This window comes from Lepidothrix coronata, unplaced genomic scaffold (genome assembly GCF_001604755.1).
Source record: "Lepidothrix coronata isolate B3197 unplaced genomic scaffold, Lepidothrix_coronata-1.0 Scaffold1, whole genome shotgun sequence".
NCBI lineage: Eukaryota > Metazoa > Chordata > Aves > Passeriformes > Pipridae > Lepidothrix > Lepidothrix coronata.
Window position 1 is genome coordinate 14,289,956 of NW_016690181.1, and position 20,052 is coordinate 14,310,007.

Here is a 20,052-nt window from a genome sequence, read left to right on the forward strand (position 1 = left end):
ACAGCAGATAAATTTACAGATTCAGCTAACACAGTAGGGATTTACATCAACAAATACATGCTTGCAAAGGTTATAACACCCACAGCTTATTCAAGGCTATGCTTTTTAGAAAGAAAGAAAGTAGGCAAAACTATTGAACTGATCTAACAGAGGGCAACATGATGTTTATTTAACCTGTTACTATTAAGAAATTCCCTCTGAACTATTTCCTCCAACAGATAAACAAAGATTAGTTCTCTCAAGTTAACATTTCCTGAGAAATCTGACCTTTAGAAACTGAAAATAGTACATATCGCTTCCTATCAGATGGATATCAAACACTGTATCTGTAAAGGACCTATTTGACATTATGGACTTATACCTGTCTTATTTATTTGGGTTTAGTTACAGCAATCATGCCTGTGATTCAAACAGGTTACAGACAGGAGCAACACTATGGGCAAAAAGTGATTACAGGGATAGATGTCAGACATCATTTCAACAACTAAAAAAATTAATAACAGACTAATTTTAATAGTATCTTAAACTTTGCAATGATCTGCAATAACTCTTTTGGGACAGATCCTGAAATAAATAGTTTATATCATTAGGAAAATGTGTCTCCCTAGCAAAGCATCTGAATGCCTTTATTGCTTACACTCGTCTATACTTACCACACAGTCCCAAAGTGCTTGGTTCTCTGCTACTATTAAACTCAATAATCATCACACCTGTGTTGTGAAACCACTGAATTCTGATTTTTGATGGGGTCTCAACCGCATACTTGAAGCCTGAATCTTCAACTTTGTATCCATATTTTCTAACAGTAGGCCAAGCAGATCTTGAATTTACTGTTACCTAAAAGACAGGCAGAAGAGAGGTTAATTGTCAGGTAGAAGAACTAAGGCCAGATTCTCAGCAGCTTAGAAATCTAAATCATAACCAATTCCAAAAGAAGTCAGGCTCTCCTCAACAAAGATAATATAGGCACCAAAGGGACTAAGAGTTTATGTGACTTACTCTGTGACTTACCTCAGCAACTGTCCTTGTATGAGAGTTTGGCTCTTTGAATTTAGTAGGAGTTAACTAAATTACGAAATCAACAAGTTATATGAACTTTTTTGTTCTACATTAATCCTCAGTATCCATGTGAGAAGGCAGCTGATTACAGAAGTAAGATGCTATCTAAAAGGAAAAGAAAAAGCTTCATAATACTTACTTTTCTACTTAAACGATTGATAATAATTTGGTTTGATACATAGGTTAGATTCAATGTTGCCAGGCACAAAGAAGTTGAATTTGAATTACTCTGTGGAGAAAGCAAAAATATATTAACCATAGTCATGATGTGCGAAATCTTTCTACGTTAGCTGCTTACTCTTTTTAGGCACTGGGAAATTAAGGATTTTTGGGGGATATATTATTAAGAAAGGAAATCCATTGCTGATTACAGTTTCAAGTCAGGACTACAAAGTTTATCTGGATAGCATTCTTGTATCTCTTTGATATATGTACAGTACAGAAGTAATGGATCAGAAATACACGCATAATTCCTGAGTTAAAAGGCACTGAACAGAACAAAGTACTGAATGCAACAGGAAAGCAAATCTGAAAATCATAAACACATCTTTTTCAAATCAATCACATTGAACTCCTGAAATTAACTTGCATAAGGTACAACTTGGGACCAAACTTTGTAATGGACATTTATATGGATAACAAAATTACCTAGCTTTCATGGAAGAGACTGGAATTTAAAGAGTTTTGTAAAGGTTCATAAGAAATTAACTTTTCATGACAAAAGCCAATCCACACTACCCATTAGACAGGATGCCCACTAGGATTTCTCTCTTCCTCCCATGTCAGAAACTCAGAATGCACAGGGTGATCCAATTCAGTCTGGCATTCCTACAGTCTTTCATGGCTCTGAAGATTGGTGTTTTCAGTGTGAATTTCTCCACATGAACATAGTAAAAATCATGCATTGAAATACACTGGTGGTATTTGTTAGATGACAGCACTCACAGAAGTGACTGGTGCTGCGTATCCACTTAATCTCTCACCACCTTGTCTGTATTGCACATACAATGAAATAACATGGATCTACTTCTCATCTTCCAGCTGTCTCAGAAGGAACTATGCATAGGCAGTCAGGTGATAAAGTGTTATACAAACAGTGAGTGTTGTAAAATGCAAGTACAATTCATAGATATTGCACAGGAGTGAATAATAACCACAACTCTGTAGTATTACTATGCTCTTGCTTTTAAGATACATATTACTAGTAGTACCAAACACCTTCTGGTAGCTGATAAATGTTAGTTACCATTCTACAGTCAAGGACATGGATGGTTATAGTTTCATCTTGAGTTTGACTAACAATGTAGGATGCTTCTTTGAATAAAGCCAAATGATTTCCATCATAGGTTACAATGCTCAGATCAGAGAAAATGGTGCAACGACCTGAGGGAAAAAAAACAGTAAATTTTTTTCTAACTTATTTTAGAATTTCAGTAAGTATTACAAAATACGAAGATAAACAAGTAAATTTTAGAAGATTACCTTACTAGAGTTTCATATATGCAACATATATTTTCAGCTATATTTGATACTGTTTCATCTCTGTAAATGGACAGCAGAGTCAAATCCTGCATATTTCAGGGAACAACCTGCAGATCTCTGCAATTATCCTTACAGATCTTGCCAGCAAGGAATTGCAATTTTTACAAACGCTAAACTAGGAAAAATCATGAATGACAGTAGCTCCCACCAGATCCTTAGTTCCCTTCTAGTCTTGTTCCTAAGGTGGAGAGTTTCTATTTCCCAGTCTCATTGCTAAAGCTATTGTGTTTCAAAGGGCTTGAAGTTCTGCTCCGAGTTCATTCAAACTTTAGAGCACAACCAGAAATTCCAATTGCTTATCTCTGCATACTTTCCTTGCTGTTATGTACTAAATCAAACTGTCTTCAAGGTTTGGATTCCTTCTACCCAATTCCAGGTAACTGATGGGAGTGACTACTGTACAGAATCCCCAAACTGCAAACATAGATAGTTAACAGTCTGGGAAATCTTCTCATCCTCAAGTAGATATAAAATGAACCAAAGAATCCACTGGTTATATTGATTAAGTGTCCCCTGATTAGACCAATGACAAGATGGGTCTAAGTCAGACTTGGACATATTTACTGCAGATACCTAAAGCTGAGTAAGAGGAATATCCTAAATTAAAGGAGCATTTTGATTTAATTTCCCTGGATGTACAATTAGAATTATAACTTTCATTAGACAATGAGTAACCCCTACAGTGTGCATCTTCTATTTCTATGCTATGGTATAGAAGTGTCAGTTCTTAGCCTTCTTACACATGCATTAAATTGTTACCTAAATTCACTTCAAAGGTACATAATTAAAACTTACATGCACATTCCCACTTTGGGCAGCATTTGTCACCATTCATTTGAGTAGCAAATCCTAAAACTCCACAGCTGGGTTGAGTTGCATTGTATGGGCAGTTCTGGGACTTATTAACTTGGATCAGTTGTCCATCCAAGCAAATGTGTTTTATGCACTCATTCTCTGTGATTGGCTAAGGCACATTTAATAAAAGACACAGGTTACCATTCTTATCAATCTAGTATCACAATATTGTAAAGTTTTTGTTTAAAAAAGGGGTTCACATTCTTCAGGTACAGAATACTTGTCGATCCCTATGATGCTCATAGAAGCTACAAGTGAAGAGCATGTTGAAAACCTGACCATTCTGAGGACACATTAACACTGCTGTCTTGTTGTAAAGGTGAGAACAGCACTACTGAATTTTTAACTTTACTTTGAAAAAAGTTGAGAAGAAAAAATACAGAAGGGCACAAACAGGCATAATAACAGGGATCTCTGGAAAGATATATTTTAAGGAGAGCAATATGACAAAAGCATATAAAAACACCATTTTTGCCAAAAAACCCTTGTAATGGTCACACCTCAGAAAACTGAGGAATAAAACTGAGTACAGTATAGCATTTAGAAAAAAACATCATGCGCAATGAAATCATCCAAGGTTTCAGATACAATTGATAACATAATCGGGCTCCCTGTTTGATACAGATACTTTAAAATCTAAAGATCAAGGTATGGCTCACAATTTTTTTTTAACTCGGTGCGTAAAAGACATATTCCAAAACAGACAGATAAATATTTATAGCTACTCACTGTACAAGTTTGAAGAGTTGCTGTTTCTTGAGGCACCATAAAAGGTGATGCTGTGACTCCTGACACGGCTTCAGCTGTTGCCAGTCCATCAGAAAGTGTTGTAGTCAAGTCATGAAGTGGTTTGGTAGATAAATAGGTAAACGAGGAAACTGATGGAGTTGTTGTGTCATTTGGATGACCAGGTATCATTAGCAGTGAACTCACAGAAGGTGTTTGCATCTCAGATGATATTTCAGGTTTTGAACTTTGACTAGTACTGACTGATGATGCAGCTGTAGAAGAAAATGGTTTTGATTCAGAAGATGAATGTATAGTGGAGAGAACTGAAGTTTTGTTCGTGAAATATGGAGAGTAAAATGTCTGAGGTGTTTCTGGGGTAACAGTAACACCCTGAGTAAGAACAGGTTGGACTTGTGTTGGTAGTTGTGGCTCTTCAGATTTTACTGTGTCAAGGGGCACAGCTCCTTTTGCTTCTGAAGTAACAGAAGTGGGCTTCACAGCACTTGTGATGGGTTCTGTGACCGCTTCTGCTTTGCCTAAAGTTGCTGATGCAATACTAAGATTTTGCCCAGCACTGCTTATCACTGAAGAGGCTGAAGCTGCAGCTGTACTTGCTACAAAGGTGGAACTGAAGGTGGTGGCTGAAGGCGTGACCTGCTTAGGCAACACCACAGTTTTCTCTGTATCGCTTTTGCTTGTCGATGTGGATGGCCCACCCCCCATCACAATGGGAATTTCTGTTGTTTCTGGTAACAAAACCACTGAAGAGGCTGACTTAGGACCTGGTGAAGATGAGGTTGTTTCAAGTGTTTGTCTTGAATCAAGTGATTCAGAAAACAAGGCCTGGTGTGTGAATTTTAGATCTGTAGCTGCCTTTTGTGTGGAAAATGAAGGAAGTGGCTCCTTTTTAATTGTTGTTAAAGAGGAGGAAGACGCAAGCACTTTTGGTGAGAAAGAGGGAATTTTGGTGCCAAAAATAAAGTCAGCTGTTGTTCTAGTTGGGACTGTAGACTGCAAAACAGAAGTTCTTAAAACCTGTGGCTGCGTGACCGAATCAGTTAAACGCAAATATTTTTCAGTTGGTAAAATAACTTTTGTAGGACCTACTGAGGAAGGCAATATACTTGAATGAATGCCTTCCGGTAGCGAGGTCATTAAGGGGTATAAGGAAGGCAGTTTTGCTGTAGCTTCAGTTGTGCTAAAGACACGCTGTGGCTGACTGGTGGATTTTGTTAGTGTTTCTGCAGGATACTGGTAAGCTGGGGTAATGCTTTGGCTCATCGGGGAAGGTTCAGAAGTCCGATGATCAAGTTCCATAACCTTCTGAGTAGAAAAATGTGGTATAACCATGGTCTTTGTGGTCTGTACTGAAAGTTTATGTCCTGAAGATGTCTGCCAAGAGAAGGGGCCTGCTGAAGATGGAGGCAGGGATGGCGGAGCTGTAGCTGCTGTAAGTTTCACTGTATCTGTTATACTTTGGACTGTAGGTTTCAGTGCTGTAGAAACTGTTTTAGTTTCTATTGAATATTTTGGTGTGGTTGTTACTTCCGGTATCCGTTGTGTTAAAGAGGGTGAAGAAACTAATTTATCTCCCAGATACTGAGAGGCAGAGAAGGTGTAAGAAGACTTTGTTACTGGAAGTACAACAGAAGGGGACAGAGAGGGTTTTTCTTTGCCTGTCATTACTTTTGTGGTTCTTATGAGCTGGCTGCTAAATTCAGAGGATGGGGAGATTGTGGCATTAGTGATATTCAAAATGGCTTTGCCTGGTGATTTTTCATATGATTCCGTTGTTACTAGACTTGATTGTTCTGTTACAGTGGATAAAATAGAGAAAGTCAGGACTGGAGAGGTCTTTTCTGTCGTTAACATAGATTTTTCTATAGTTGTTCTTGGGTATAAAGAGATTGTTTCATGGGATGTATGCATGGAACTGAGAGTTGTCAGTGATACTTCTTTTCCATCTGAGGGTAGTGAAGGAAGAGAAATGTTTAAAGGGATTAGAGAACTTGATGGTGAGAAAGTCAAGGCAGATGGCTTTCTAGTTGAGATGGTAGTAATACTTTCCACTTGTGATTTATCAGGCTGTGTTGTCAACAATGTAGTTTCAGTCCCACTAAGGAGAGTAAGTGGAGATCCAGCGATGGATGTTCTTTGAGATGATTCTCTTTCTGTAGCTACAAAAGGAGTGGTGGTTTCTTTGATTTTCATTTCTGATGTGGTAACACTACCTGAATATGCTGAAGTGCTTGTCTTCGCTGTACTTGAAACCAGAGTTGACTTGTATTCAGTAGATGCTTTTCCAGAAAACGAAGTTGTCTTTGCTGCTAATTCAGGAGGAGATGTTATTCTGGATGTCTCCTTAACAGACAAAGGTGTCACTCTGATAGTCTCAGCCACAACAGGATACTTCGTGTATAATGTAGTCAGGAACTGTGTTGTATTTAGAACTGTGTATGAGGGGTAACCTGTAGTCAAAACAGTTTTAAATGTTTTTTTAAATTCACCTGAAGCTGGAGAAGCAGGAGTAGGAACAGACACTGAAGGTCTTTTTGTAGAAAGAGTGAAAGATTTTTCAGTTGTAGAACTAGGGTGTAGCGAATATGGAGGGAAATAGGAACTTGATGTATGCTCCACATGAGATGTTGTTTTGGGAATTTCCTTTATATGAGTTGCAAATGATAAAGTTGTTTCTGATGATCTCTCTTGAGTTTGTAGAGTTGTCTTCTTCGGACCTAGAGTTGTAGTGAAAGGTACCTCTGGAGTACCAGTCAGGTGTTGAACCATTACAAAAGGAGGTTCCATAGTTGTCTTTCCTAATGAAATAGATGGCATGGATGTTGGTGAAAATGTTGTCTTCACAGTTTGCTTGGTTAAAACAGCTGTTGCTGAAGACACTGGTTTTAATAAAGATGAAGTAGTGAGCATAGGAGAAACTGATGTTACTGTAACATTAGCTACTGTGATAAAAGACTGTTCTACACTGATTTTTGTCCCTTCCAAAGTTCCTGTTAAGTTTACTGGTGTTGTATATGAAGGCACATCCAGAGGTGGTGATCTGGAAAACTGTGGCACATATGGAGTAGTTTTATCTGTTATTGATTCAAATGAACTGGGTGTAAACCTTATAACTCCTTCTGGCTTTACTTGTGCTTCTTTTGTGGGATGTGTTCTTATGGCTATTTCTGATATTTCCATTGTTTTAGTTTTGACTGGCATTTCTGTTGTTCTAAGTATGAGTGGTGTCCCAGTAAAAACAGAAGTAGCAATTGGTTTGCTTTCTGATTCTGTGCTTGTAGTCACTGCATGTGTAGCAGTTAGTGTCTGAGGTTCTGTGGCCCTCAATAGTTTAGTGGAACCACTACTGATCACTTGTATCTTTGTGGAAGTTTCTGAACTGACAGCTGATGGAAACACAGGAGAAGTGTCAACAGAAGCAAACAAGCTTACACTAGATTTTGTTGTCCCAGATATTGCTGCAGTGCTTCCCCCAGATGTCATTTCTGTTGACTGTGATGAAACGTTTGATGATAAAGTTATTGTTGGAAGTGTTGTACTAGATGTAACAGCTGAAAATTCAGTTTTCCCTGTAGTTGCAGTGAGCTGCAATTTTGTAGCAAGTGTTGTTTCCACGTCCTTTGCTCCAGGTACAGGAAACGAAGTTAACGCTCCACCGATCGCTGCCAAACTTGCACTTGATGTTATGTGTGGAACTGCTGGTGTTTGAATGCTGGGAGGCAAAGGTGGAATATCATCTGCAGGTTCAATGCCTGAAATCAGACACAGGAAAACAGTCTGAAATTTATGAATAATTATAGTGATGAAGCTAGCTTAGTTACAGGTTAACTCATATAACCGATCTCTTCAATTGCCTTTAAACTTCTAAAGCTCGTAGAAAAATTAAAAATAAATTCATTAAATCATTTTCTTGAAATATAATGTTACTGAAATGTTTTGAAGCAAGAACATCTTTCTTAGTTTAAAATTTGTCTCATATTTTTGACGAATGAAATTATTTTAACAAAAGTGTATGTTTAGTGAGCTCAAGATTCATATAATTAAGGTCATAGTTACACAAATGTAGGCACCGATATTTTAAATTATGAGTAAAGAACTAAAAAATTAATAAGCTAAGTATAATACATAAAAAATATCATTTTTTCAGACATACAATCTTCAAAATACACGCATCTTTGTGTGATTTCATCCAGCAACATATTGAGAGGGCAGGCAGGGATACATCCTTCCACTCTAAAAGAAAAACAGTTATTATTAACTAGATGAACAGTATCTTCTGGATTGAGAATTTAATTTTAGAAAAATGGAATTTATACGTAAAGTATGTCTGGTTCACCTCAGTGTACTCCTTCAAAATGTCATTGCCATGACTTCCATTCTCACTCAGACCTAAGCTAAAGCATAAGCTCTGTGATACTCAGCCTTTGAAATTAACAGTCACAGGTTCAGTTCAGTAGTGAATACTATTGCTTAAGAGACACTAAACATTTTTACACACAAAAATCCAAATGCCAGTTTTATCAGGCTCAGCAAAAATTCCAACTGGGAAGAAAAAGCAAGTACAGATATGGCTGTTGCTATGAGATAATGGAAACAAAGGGGCACAACTATTTGAAACAAACTTGTAATAACCTTTCTTTATTAATACCACCCCCAGGCTGTACACATACAAATATACTAGTCATTCCAGAATCTGACGGTACGCTAATGACGGAAATGTCACTTTTATGTAGCTGCAGCGGCAGGTTTTATTCCATTTCTTTTCTCTTTGCCTTACCTCCTTATACAAGAACACAGTCCTGATATACTAAGCCTGTATCTGGTCACTTATATTCCTACTATCCTGCTTAAGTATATTGCCCAAATTACACACTCTTCCATAAAAATACAGATACTTACTTTGGTACTGTCTGACAGTTTTTTCCAAAAGGGTCTCTACATGTCTTGAAACAAGGGCTTGTACAGGCATCATAATGCCATTCACATGTAGAACGGGACAGAAATTTAAATTTGACATCTGAAAACCAACAAAGATCTGTTATTCTCATATATTTCTAGAAACACACAGAGAAACGTATCCCTAAAAGGCATGCTTTGCATTCACTGCAGCTGTAAGTCTGCTACTATTTCTACCTGTTTCCTCTACAAATAAAATGGGTAATATTTTTAACTACTAAGGTTTTTAAAATAGAAAACCAGTTTACATTTACGCAGTATGTATTAGAGTATGCTTGCTCTACAGTGTGTTTTACTCTTTACAGTATAAAAAAATCATTGAATTAGCCACATTTACTGTATATTACAATCATAGGAAAATTAAAACCAGACAAGTTAGAGCTGTTGCTTTTAAGTTTTAAAACTATATCAACAACAAAACTATATGTTTGGTTATTCAAACAAAGTGTAAAATTAAGATGATGATGTTTCTGTAAAATTACTGCTATTAGAATCAAAATTAAAAGCACTATTTGGATGCACTGATACACTTTATAGCATAGGCTATCATAACAATTGCTTCCTTCGTGCGTAAAATTTGCTGATATAACACAAAGGTGTACATAACTTGTACAGTACAATTGTATTTTAGAAACCAAAACAAAACGCCATTTCAAAGTAATCAGAAATTATGCCAACTAAGGCTCTTTAAAGCAGTATATCCTAACATTTGATCTTCTCAAAAGCCATACAAGATAGACACTCCAAGAGAAATTCATTCAAAGCCTCAAAATATTCTGAATCTGAAATTCTAACTGCTTCCATAATAAACAAAGTAACTCACTTAAGATGAAACACGTAGTCTTGCAAAGCTCAACACATATACTGCACCACACAAAATACCAGTACCAGTAAATGAAACTGCTACCAGTAATTAAACTCTATGGCAAATTTAAAAAAATATCCCAAACCTAACTCAACCAAAATACAACAAAAAACCACCCCAACCTGACTTCAGAGCATCTGTGCAGACGGTGCTTATTGAAAGATTTCCAAGTCACATAATGGGTACCCAAAGTACAAGTTCAGGTAGAGGAAGAGTTAAACTTCAAAGTGAGAATAAACAGAAATAAGGATCAGCTATACTTCCAGTACTTATTAAATTATGCAGAAACTTTACAAAATTAGTGTAAAGAAGAAACAGAGCGTAAAATCTGAGAGGAACAAATTTATGGCAATCATCGTGTGGGTGACACACACTTGTATGTTCAAATTCACTATTACACTTTCTTTTTCACTCCAGCCCTCCCCTTCTGCCTGCAGAACAGTTTCCCACACAATACCACATTAGTCCAGTGCTCTTCCAGCACCTGCAAGATTGACGCAATATATCTGGACTTCAGTACCTGAACTGTGACAGCCCACCCCAGCTCCTTCTAGTAGCAGTAGTGCAGGGCAGTGACCCTTCCCTACATTTTTGCCTCCAGAAGACACCATCATGATATATGGATCCCCTCTGAACTGGTAAACCTGAGCTTAGAGAAATGTTGTTCAGAGCCTACAAAGAGTAACTGCTCTTAATGTTTACATTAATCACCAGAAAGAAAATGCTAACTGCTTAGAGTTTCCATTTTTGATCTTTTGAAGTATTTTTTCTTTTAAGTTTTGCCGATCTTTGCTTGACTGAGATACAAAGAAAGTAGTTCTTTTATATCTTCTTGAAGACAGTCCATTTTTTCTGTGAAGATCTTAAGAAATTGTTCTTCCTGAAATTTAGGGACATCTGTACTTACAAGTAATTATCTCTCTGTCATTATTAACCATTAATGTCTTCTTCTAAAATACAAATAATTCTCTTAAAAATATAAGTCGAACTCAGACAAAAGGATGTGTATGTTGCCATCTAGTGTTACCCCTTTTACATCTCACTTTATCCACGGATGTAACTTGTCACTGCTTTTAAAAACATTATTCTTACGAGAGTAACAAATGCTTTTATGAAGTTATGTTCCCATAAGAAATTAAGTACATGTCATTGAATTCTTCTGTGACCCCTTTTTCTGAAATCAATTTTAGTTACTTAAATCTACTGGAGGGATCAAGAAATTATTTCCACACATTTTTCTGACTGATGTATAGGGTTTTGTATGCACTGACTGGTCAGAGTGATAAGGTTTATGAACAAAAGAAGATACATGACAGAAAGACAGAATACATTAGAAACCTGTTGGCAGAGGCAATCACCAACAATAGTAACAACCAGCAATAACAGAATAGCCTAGTGGAATCCAAGAAATCTCATTCATCAGTCTACCCTAGATTAAGTGCAGAGACCAATCCACAGGTTTTAACTTTTGCCACAAAACTCACCATTAACCACCGAATAAGTCTGAAACACAATAAAGGTACAAGCTTTGCAGAGGACATACTGTAACCCAAAGAAGAATAGTTTCTCAATTTAGCAGAACAGTGATCATGAACTAACACTTCCAAGTGCTGGGATTAACATACCATCTCCCATTCTCCAAATAAACTTTATGAAATTATAGCCATGCTTTCCTCAAGCTTTTTTACAGATTAAGTTCACAGAGTTTGGTGGTGTTGCACGCCTTGGTAGGAATTAGGGTGAATTTCTACATAAAGGCATAGCATTTGTCGAGTGGTTCATAAACACTGCTTTGAGTCAAGAATGAAGTCATGCTTGTCTGCAAATTTTGCCCCTACTTCTCCAGAAAGAACTATGGATAACAGATGAATTCATGAACCTGATCACAAAAATTGCTTTCAAAGAGCTGTAGAACCAGTTGACATTTTGTTTTCCAGTCAAGGGATTTAAGAGAATTGAGTATGCCAGTCCAAGCTGCATTAGCATGTATTAGTGTGTAAATTACATTACAGAGCACACCAAATCCCCACAGCAAGAGTTGAAGATATTGCATTGTTTTCTATTATCTCTGAAAGTTTTCAGTACGTCTCAGTAAACCCATGAGGTATAGTGAAATCTGTGCTTTGTTATGAATTATTAGAAAATGCCTTTCAAGCATTAGGAGAACTTCAGTCATTTATCATATTTAAAGTTTTTACTACTGTAAACATCACTTCTGAAATGCCTAAGCATCCCAAGGACCTAACACTGACTGCACAAGCCACTGTAAAACAAAACAAAACAAAAAACACAGCACAAAAACAACCTCTACTCTGCACTGGTACGGCCTCACCTTTAGACCACAATATATGATTAGAAAGTGTCCAAAGGAGGGCAATGAAGATGGTGAAGGGCCTTGAGGGGAAGCTGTATGAGGAGTGGCTGAGGGCACTTGGTCTGTTCAGCCTGGCAAAGAGGAGACTGAGCGGAGACCTCATTGTGAGGGGAAGAGGAGGGGCAGGCACTGACCTCTTCTTTGCAGTGACCAGCGACAGGATCCAAGGGAATGGTCTGAAGCTGTGTCAGAGGACATGTTAAACATAGGGAAAAGGTTCTTCCCCCAGAGGGTGGCTGGGCACTGGAACAGGCTCCCCAGGGAAGTGGTCACAGCACCAAGCCTGCCAGAGTTCAAGTGTTTGGACAACGCTTTCAGGCACATGGTGTGACTCTTGGGGTAGTCCTGTGAAGGACCAGGAGTTGGACTTCGATGACCCTTGTGTGTCTGTGTCCCTTCCAACTCAGGATATTCTATGATTCTATGAGGATGCAGTTCCTGCTTAAAAAGTTAAGATGAAGTAGAGATTAGACAGAAAATGCAAGGGAGGAGAAACAGAGGCACAGAGCCATGGTCTGAACTAACATGAAGTCAAGAACAAGCAAAGAGAACAATAAAGTACCTAGCTAAAATATAGGCTTTTGCTATATTTTGCTTTTCTCAGTAATCTATATATTAACTATGACCCCAATACCCACAATCATTTAATCTTTAACATATAAGGAAAAGCAGTAACAATGTGCTTTAAAGCCATTCAAGCACCTGTCTCCCTAAACTGAGGGAAATATTCCTTTCTGTCTCTGTATTGATTTTAGACATTACCTTCCACATCAGACCAGCCTCAGCTTTGTTGTTACTACAGTATTGCAATTCCCATGACTGAAACCACCACAGCACAGAAACTCTGGATTTTGCCAGTGTCATGGCATGAATTCTCTATGCTAGCCAGGATGCTAATCAGCCACCTCCACCACATGCTTTCCATTTTTTTTAATACTTAAATTCCCCCTCCAGCAACCATTAATACGAGATTACTGTACCCTATGTGACAGTAAAGTTCACTCACAACGAAAGAATGATACACAGTTTACAGACAATGAATCAAGCTTCTGGTATCAGGCATGTGTTCCTCAAAAGGATTCGTCATGGCATTTGAAAATATCCATGTGTCTCCTAGTGAAGTCTACCAGCATTTGTCTTCTGTTTGGTGACACAGCAAATCCTTTACAAAATAGTGAATTATGGCCTGGATGGCAGTTGCTGCAGTTGACACACCAACTGAGCCCACAGTTCTCCTACCTAACAGGAGCTGAGCATATCAACATATTACAGTACTGCAGAAAGCTTTTGTATGAATGCAGGTATACACACTGCCAAAGACTATATATTAAAAGATATTCCCCAACTCCATTGCTTTCTCACTTTCTTGGACATAAAAGGAGAGTTTTCTTCCCTTTAACTAAGGACTTTTTTTCTCTGTGGCTTTCAAAAATGGTACTGTGATAACAAGAACAGTTGCTACCATTTAATGAAAAATTTTAATTTTTTATCACTAACAGACTGTAGTATTCTGTTGAGTCACAACCACCTTTCTTAGTAGCTTGGCCACTTTTTTGGTGTTGACAATTCCTAAAGTTCACAAGTCCAGACTGCCTTGCTTTTCTATGCTTTTACCTCAGACAAAATTTGCCATTGTTAGAATCTGTATATTATGTTTAATTGCATGTTATGCCCCCAAGAATGGCAATTTACTTAAGAGTAAACCCTAAAAATTGAAACGTTCTAATGTTAATAAGAGGCTGTATTTAAAACCAGGGTTTAAAAAATAATGAAAAAAATTAAGTACTTGGATTTTCACTCTTACCTGATACTTTTTTCTGTTTTGTTACCTTTCCCCCAAACTCCAAAAAAATTTAATAGGTACAAAAATTGCTTTAGAATTAGTTCTATTTATAACGGTAGCAAAACTCTGCTTAGTAACTTAGATTGCCTATCTCCTCAGTTACAAGTTTAGAAACATGAAATCCTATCTACCCACTTAACGTACACAAACTACCAGCAAACTCTGCTCATGACTTCTAAGTTTCTTCAACAAGAAATGTAAGCAAACATCACTGGAAAAACTAAACTTCGTGCCCAGCCAAAACATCACTGAAAGAAAAGTGTAATTATCTACCTCTCAAATACTTAGGGTTCAGCTTACTATCACAATGTTAACTGTTTAATCTCCTCCTATTCAGTTGAAAATGGGAGGTAAAACGTTATTCTACAGTAACCTCAGTTTGATTCTGTGAGCTACCAAGCAGATGTGCTCAGTGATGTACTCTGGATTTGCAGCTTCAACAGCAGTTGCTCAGCATTATCCAGTCCCAGGGCCCATGTCATGATCTTCTGGGCCAACAAAGCACATGAGCTCAAGTTAAACTCAACAGCAACTCGTTATGAGTAAAACAGGACATTCTAGAAAATTAATTCTACTCATGGAACAGGATAAGAGTAAGTTGAAGTTAAAACAGTCAATGTTATTATGCATAAATCTTAATATGGCTTAAGGTGGAAAGATGGTTTTGCAAAAAAAGAAAAGGTTTTTCATTAAAATTTATTAAATTTTCAGTTTTGTACTGTGTTCCCAAATGTGATCCAGTTAATTAAGATACTAACATTAAAAGGAACCAAAAATGCTCTGTATCAAACTTAAACATTGAAAAATACCTCTGTGCAGTGTGCCTGTATCTTGAGCTTTTAATTTTAGCTGAAAACTCTCTAAAACAGGCCATATGTTTACAGCAAGTTAGCTATTAAAGCACATAACTAACATCATTAAGAACTTTGTTGCAAAATTTGTATAGGGCAACTCACATTTTTATAACATACATAAAAATAACCCATAGTGATCTTAAAGGGGTGATAATTATATGAAAGATAAAAAAACTAGCTTGAGCACATGATTTAAAAAAAAGGGAAGAAAACTGCAACTATATCCATAAAAAGATCATCAATTCCCTACATACACTGATTCCCCAACAATTTCAAATGTGAATCGATCACTCTTACATGACACCTCTGTGCTTGTCCATCTGGTAGGCCAAGTCCCTTCTTTCTTTTGACTGAATGCATACCAACCCATTTGCCAGTAAAAATTCCTGAATAGAATGCAAAAATGTATTTTCTTGTGAGTAAGTATAGGTTAGATATTAAAATTCAGTTATCAACTCAATTTCCTCAAATGTTTGTGGGAACAGGACAGCAGACAAATCTAAGTATAATGAACACAACTCAATTTAAAAGCTGAAGTGACTTCTCATGGAAAACACTTCACAGCCTTAGCCCATGTGCTATTATATAGTGCAATTTATAGCCAAAGTATTCCAATGCGACAATATTTATCACGATGAAACTGGAAAAAGTGACTCGTCAGCTGACTTTAAACAGATATGCATCTAATGCTGTAGTGATCAGGTCATTTAAAATTCTTCCTTTTGAATGTGCGTCACGGCATGAAGAAGTCTCATGAGGAACTTTCTGGCCAAGGGGATTTACTGGGCCTATTATTCTGCTCCCGATATTTATCCTCTGATTCCGCAGGAATAGCTGTTCCAGAGTTTCTGATCTAATATGTAAAGCATTTACAATAGTCAGCAGGAAACTCAATATGCTTTTGCCTGCGCACTCTGGAGCTGGTGTAACTTTTCCATTAACTTAAACAAATGCTGCTGTATTTTTAGACCATGTAATTACCCTACATCAGCAGCCTGGCCCTTGTGAAAGTACACTGGAGAAAGATTCGAGCCCTGTGTTTCTCTGCTTATAAAACTCTGAAACCCAAGCCCTCGGATGTGGCGATTAATGAAATACCTCTTGATCATTTGATCTGATCCTACTTGCTGAGGTAAATTGTTTTAGTTTTCCATTGGCATAGATAGGATTTTTTGGTATAATGACTGGAGGGTAAAGACTTCACACTTGAAAAGACATACCATTCTGTGTTAATGGATGACCACTGAGAATTGGAACATGTTTTAACCTTCTTCATTCCTCCCTCAAAGATAAAAGACCGAGGAGGTATTTTTGTTATGTCCAAAAAAAGTTCCTTGCTTGAAATGTTGTATGAACATCCTGGTAATAGCATTAGCTCTACAATTCTGCTGTCCAAAAACCTCAACAGCTCTGCGATTACAAGCATTTGTCAAGAGGCAACAGGCATTTGGCAATGACAAAATCTGTCATTTTTCTGAAGTTGGAGTGTGCCAGTCAACAGCTGCATTAGGCTGTCAGCATAATGTACTGCAAAACACCGGCAGATTCACAATGACACCATTAACACTTTAATTCAATGTTTTGATAACAAGAAGCTCCACGAGGCATACAGTTGGCCTCTTCTATCATAGAAGTCAGAGGCTGCTTCAGGTTTGTCTGTGCCAAGATTCAACATGGTCGCTGTAAAACACGGCCAGGCCATGCTTCATTTGATACAATATTTCATTTTCTTCCTTTGTTCATAAAACAATTTCAGTGTCAGAGAATGAAGAGATGATTTTTAAAAATGGTATTGCCAGGAGTACTTATTAAAATACTCCTGTTACCCAAATAAACAAATTGCTAATCTATTTAAAACTACAGCACAATAAAAAGCTTTAGAACATAAAAATAAATACTTGCAGTGCTCTTTGAAGTTTATATACCACACAATAGCCAGTGGATTCAGCAAGTAGTGGTTGTCGCTGAATTTCATAAACTGATATGAACACATCTGTTGTATCTGATACGTCAAGCCAAGCAGAAGCTAAAGTAAACATTGGTTTCTTGAATAATCTGCTTTGCTTTTTTTTATAGGTCAATATAACTTCTTGCATCTTTTTCTTGACCTCTAAGGCCATCTTCATGTCAGCACGTGGTTCCCAAGTGTTTAGGAATATGTAAAGACAGTTATTCCAATTATTTCTTTTCCTTAATAATCTAAAAAAGAAAGATCTTGATTGATTAATGATTTTTTTAATGTGTTTTCTTTATCAGTTCGTGTAGGAGCAAGCTCCTACAGTCAGCTCCTATGAATGGTCCTAGGAGTGAGTATCTCCTTCATTTCTCATCCTAAAGTCTCAGTGGAATGGAACTATTATGGGAATGGGAATCCCTCAAATAGGTAGAAACTCTCTCACAGCAGTCTGAGGTTTGTATTTAAGAGCTGTAGCTGCACAAGAAACATCAGGGAAATGGATATCAAGATCCTCAAGAAAAGGTGAATACCTCCAACTAGATGATGACTCAAATACTAGGGGTTAACATCCCAAAAGGCAGAGCATCTCTGAGTGTGTAGTGGATAAAAGTCAAGGTGTTTTTTACAGGAAACATGACTTCTGAGGAGGCCATAAAGCTTGGAATGAGAATGCACTGTACAGAAATATCTCTCTTGGCAGCAGGCAAAGGGAAAGGAGGAGAAAACATCATCGACAGACCTCAACTTTTAGAGATCCATTCCATTCTTTTCCCTTCATTAATCCATTATTCATGAGCACAAATTTTCTACTCCTTAAGAATTTTGTTACCATCTACAAGGCCAGTATTGCCCACAAACTGTACACCAAGACACGTATTTCCAAAACCAGTTGGCAAACAAAAAAAACCACTGTACATCAAGCTATTTACTGGCTTTTCACAAGAAAACAGAATCTCATCTTCGTTACAATGCTCAGGGACTTTAGAACCTTTTTAGATTTTGACCCTGCACATCATGGAGTACCCACAGGTCCCTGTGAGGTAGGGGATAAGTAAGCAATCTCATAACCTCCAAAAATATCAACACCATTTAGGCTGGATTTTCACAAGGAGCAAACTGCTGCTCATAATATTAAATTTTAATCACCTACCTACAAGTTTAAAAAGGGTTGACAGTCTGAATTCCTCTGAATGATGGTACTTCAAAAGCTCAACTGAAGAGGCTGAAATGTGGATGAAATATCCTGGTTTTGCAAATGACTCAAAGGAACTGTATCCTGAAAGCCATGTATTCTTGTGAATGATAAATGTAGACCTGTTGTGAAACTCTTCAGTTTTTTTCCATTTGGAAAGAACAAGAGTATTATTGGAGACCAACTGAAGAAAATAGTTTGGTCTCTCAGCTGTTTCAAATGAAATCAAGTTGGAATCTGAAAAACAAAATAATATACACAGAACTCATTTACTTGCTTATATGTGTATAATGAAGTAAGCTCATTCTGATGTACCACTACTGATATTAGTAGTGTGAGGAATGAAAACTGACTTAGGCCTTTCCAGTGAAAATAGCCTGAATCTTGTAAGCAAATACACTACAGAGTGCTAGACTGTGAAGGGTATTTACTTTTCTAAATACTCTACAGATTTCAAGAGGAATACAAGGAGATTAAGACATTTGCTCACCCCAGGATAAAGGAATATAGCCCTGCAGTCAAGCAGAACTTAATTTACAGTCTTTGCTAAACCATTTATTTAATAAAAATTTAAACTTCATTTGACTAGCTTTACAAGTAACATTTGCCATCAGGAATTTATAGCTTAAGAGCTCAGCGTTTCATTAAAAACAAATTATGAAAACATATTTTGCATTCATCTCCCTGCCCCTTCCTCTAAAAATGTTACAGCAAAGTCTGTTTTCTGGCAAATGTCCCCTCATGATACCTTACCCTGCAATCAGCACTGCTGATTTCAAGAAGCCTCTGTACAACCAACTGCAGAGCAGCAGACTTTGAGCCTGTTACAGGCATCTGTTGCTCACAGAATTACTTCATTCTATTTTGCTGTAAACTCTGCTATTCTCTTGAAAACAGTCATTAAACTACTGTAAAATCAATTAACACTCTAGGACTGGGCAGCATTACTCAAAAAAAAAAAAAAAGAAAAAAAGAAAGCATAGAAAACAAATATTTCTATTAAAAGGATACATTATCACATTCTGGTATAACATTTCTGGAAGATCACCTTGTTTTCTGACCATTTGAACTTCAATTAATCTGAAAAACCTAGCAGTACTAGTGAACGTCTTTTTATTATTTGCCTGTAGCAAGAAGCTATTAATTAAGTAACAATGGACAGTCAGAGTGATTTTTAACACCTGCTATGTAGCCAGTCAGTCCATCAATGCCCAAAACTCTCCATTGTCCACAAATGGCCTGAAACTGATAAAAGACCTGCATTTTTCTGATATATGCATAATATTGACTTGAATTTTCTATGAATCATATTGATCATACAAACTCCTCCATGACCAAACTATGAAATTCCATTTGTTCAAATTGGACTATAAAGCGCAAATTCTATTTGCCAGGTTAAATTTTGAGCAGAAGATTTTTATATGGGAATAGAGCAGTAGGACTGACCTTCCCTTTCCAAACAAAAATTGAATGCAATGTTTAAGTGCCTCAAAACTATGACTAATAAAAGAAATCTGGCCCTAGATATTCTGTTACATGAGCTCTTGTGTCAGTTCTACAGACAGCAGTATTAGTAATCAAATGCTTGTCATTTTTTCAACTGACCCATATCCCTCCTTTGCTTACACAAAGACAGCCACCTTCAGGCTGTCCAAAGAGCTGATCAGGGGACTCTGGGCAGTAAAACTCTACTGAAACTCAAGTGCTCTGTGGGCATTAAAGCTGTGCATGCAGACAACTCTAGCATTTAATTAATGTCACAAATGCTGAATATACTCTTCTAAGTTTTCTCCACCTGTCTGAAGGTG

At 37.2% G+C, this 20,052-nt stretch overlaps 1 protein-coding gene across 1 annotated transcript in view; it reads right to left on the reverse strand.

Annotated features, from left to right (window-relative positions):
- OTOG (otogelin) overlaps window positions 1-20,052 on the reverse strand; it is a 99,705-nt gene that overhangs the window by 21,719 nt on the left and 57,934 nt on the right. The window contains exons 32-40 of the mRNA XM_017807136.1: window positions 18,203-18,481; window positions 9,103-9,220; window positions 8,357-8,436; window positions 6,101-7,955; window positions 4,186-5,833; window positions 3,397-3,565; window positions 2,306-2,442; window positions 1,199-1,288; window positions 654-837 (exon numbers count right to left, since the gene is read on the reverse strand). Of these exons, the coding sequence (XP_017662625.1) occupies window positions 654-837; window positions 1,199-1,288; window positions 2,306-2,442; window positions 3,397-3,565; window positions 4,186-5,833; window positions 6,101-7,955; window positions 8,357-8,436; window positions 9,103-9,220; window positions 18,203-18,481 (4,560 nt within the window). The remainder of the gene's footprint in view (window positions 1-653; window positions 838-1,198; window positions 1,289-2,305; window positions 2,443-3,396; window positions 3,566-4,185; window positions 5,834-6,100; window positions 7,956-8,356; window positions 8,437-9,102; window positions 9,221-18,202; window positions 18,482-20,052) is intronic.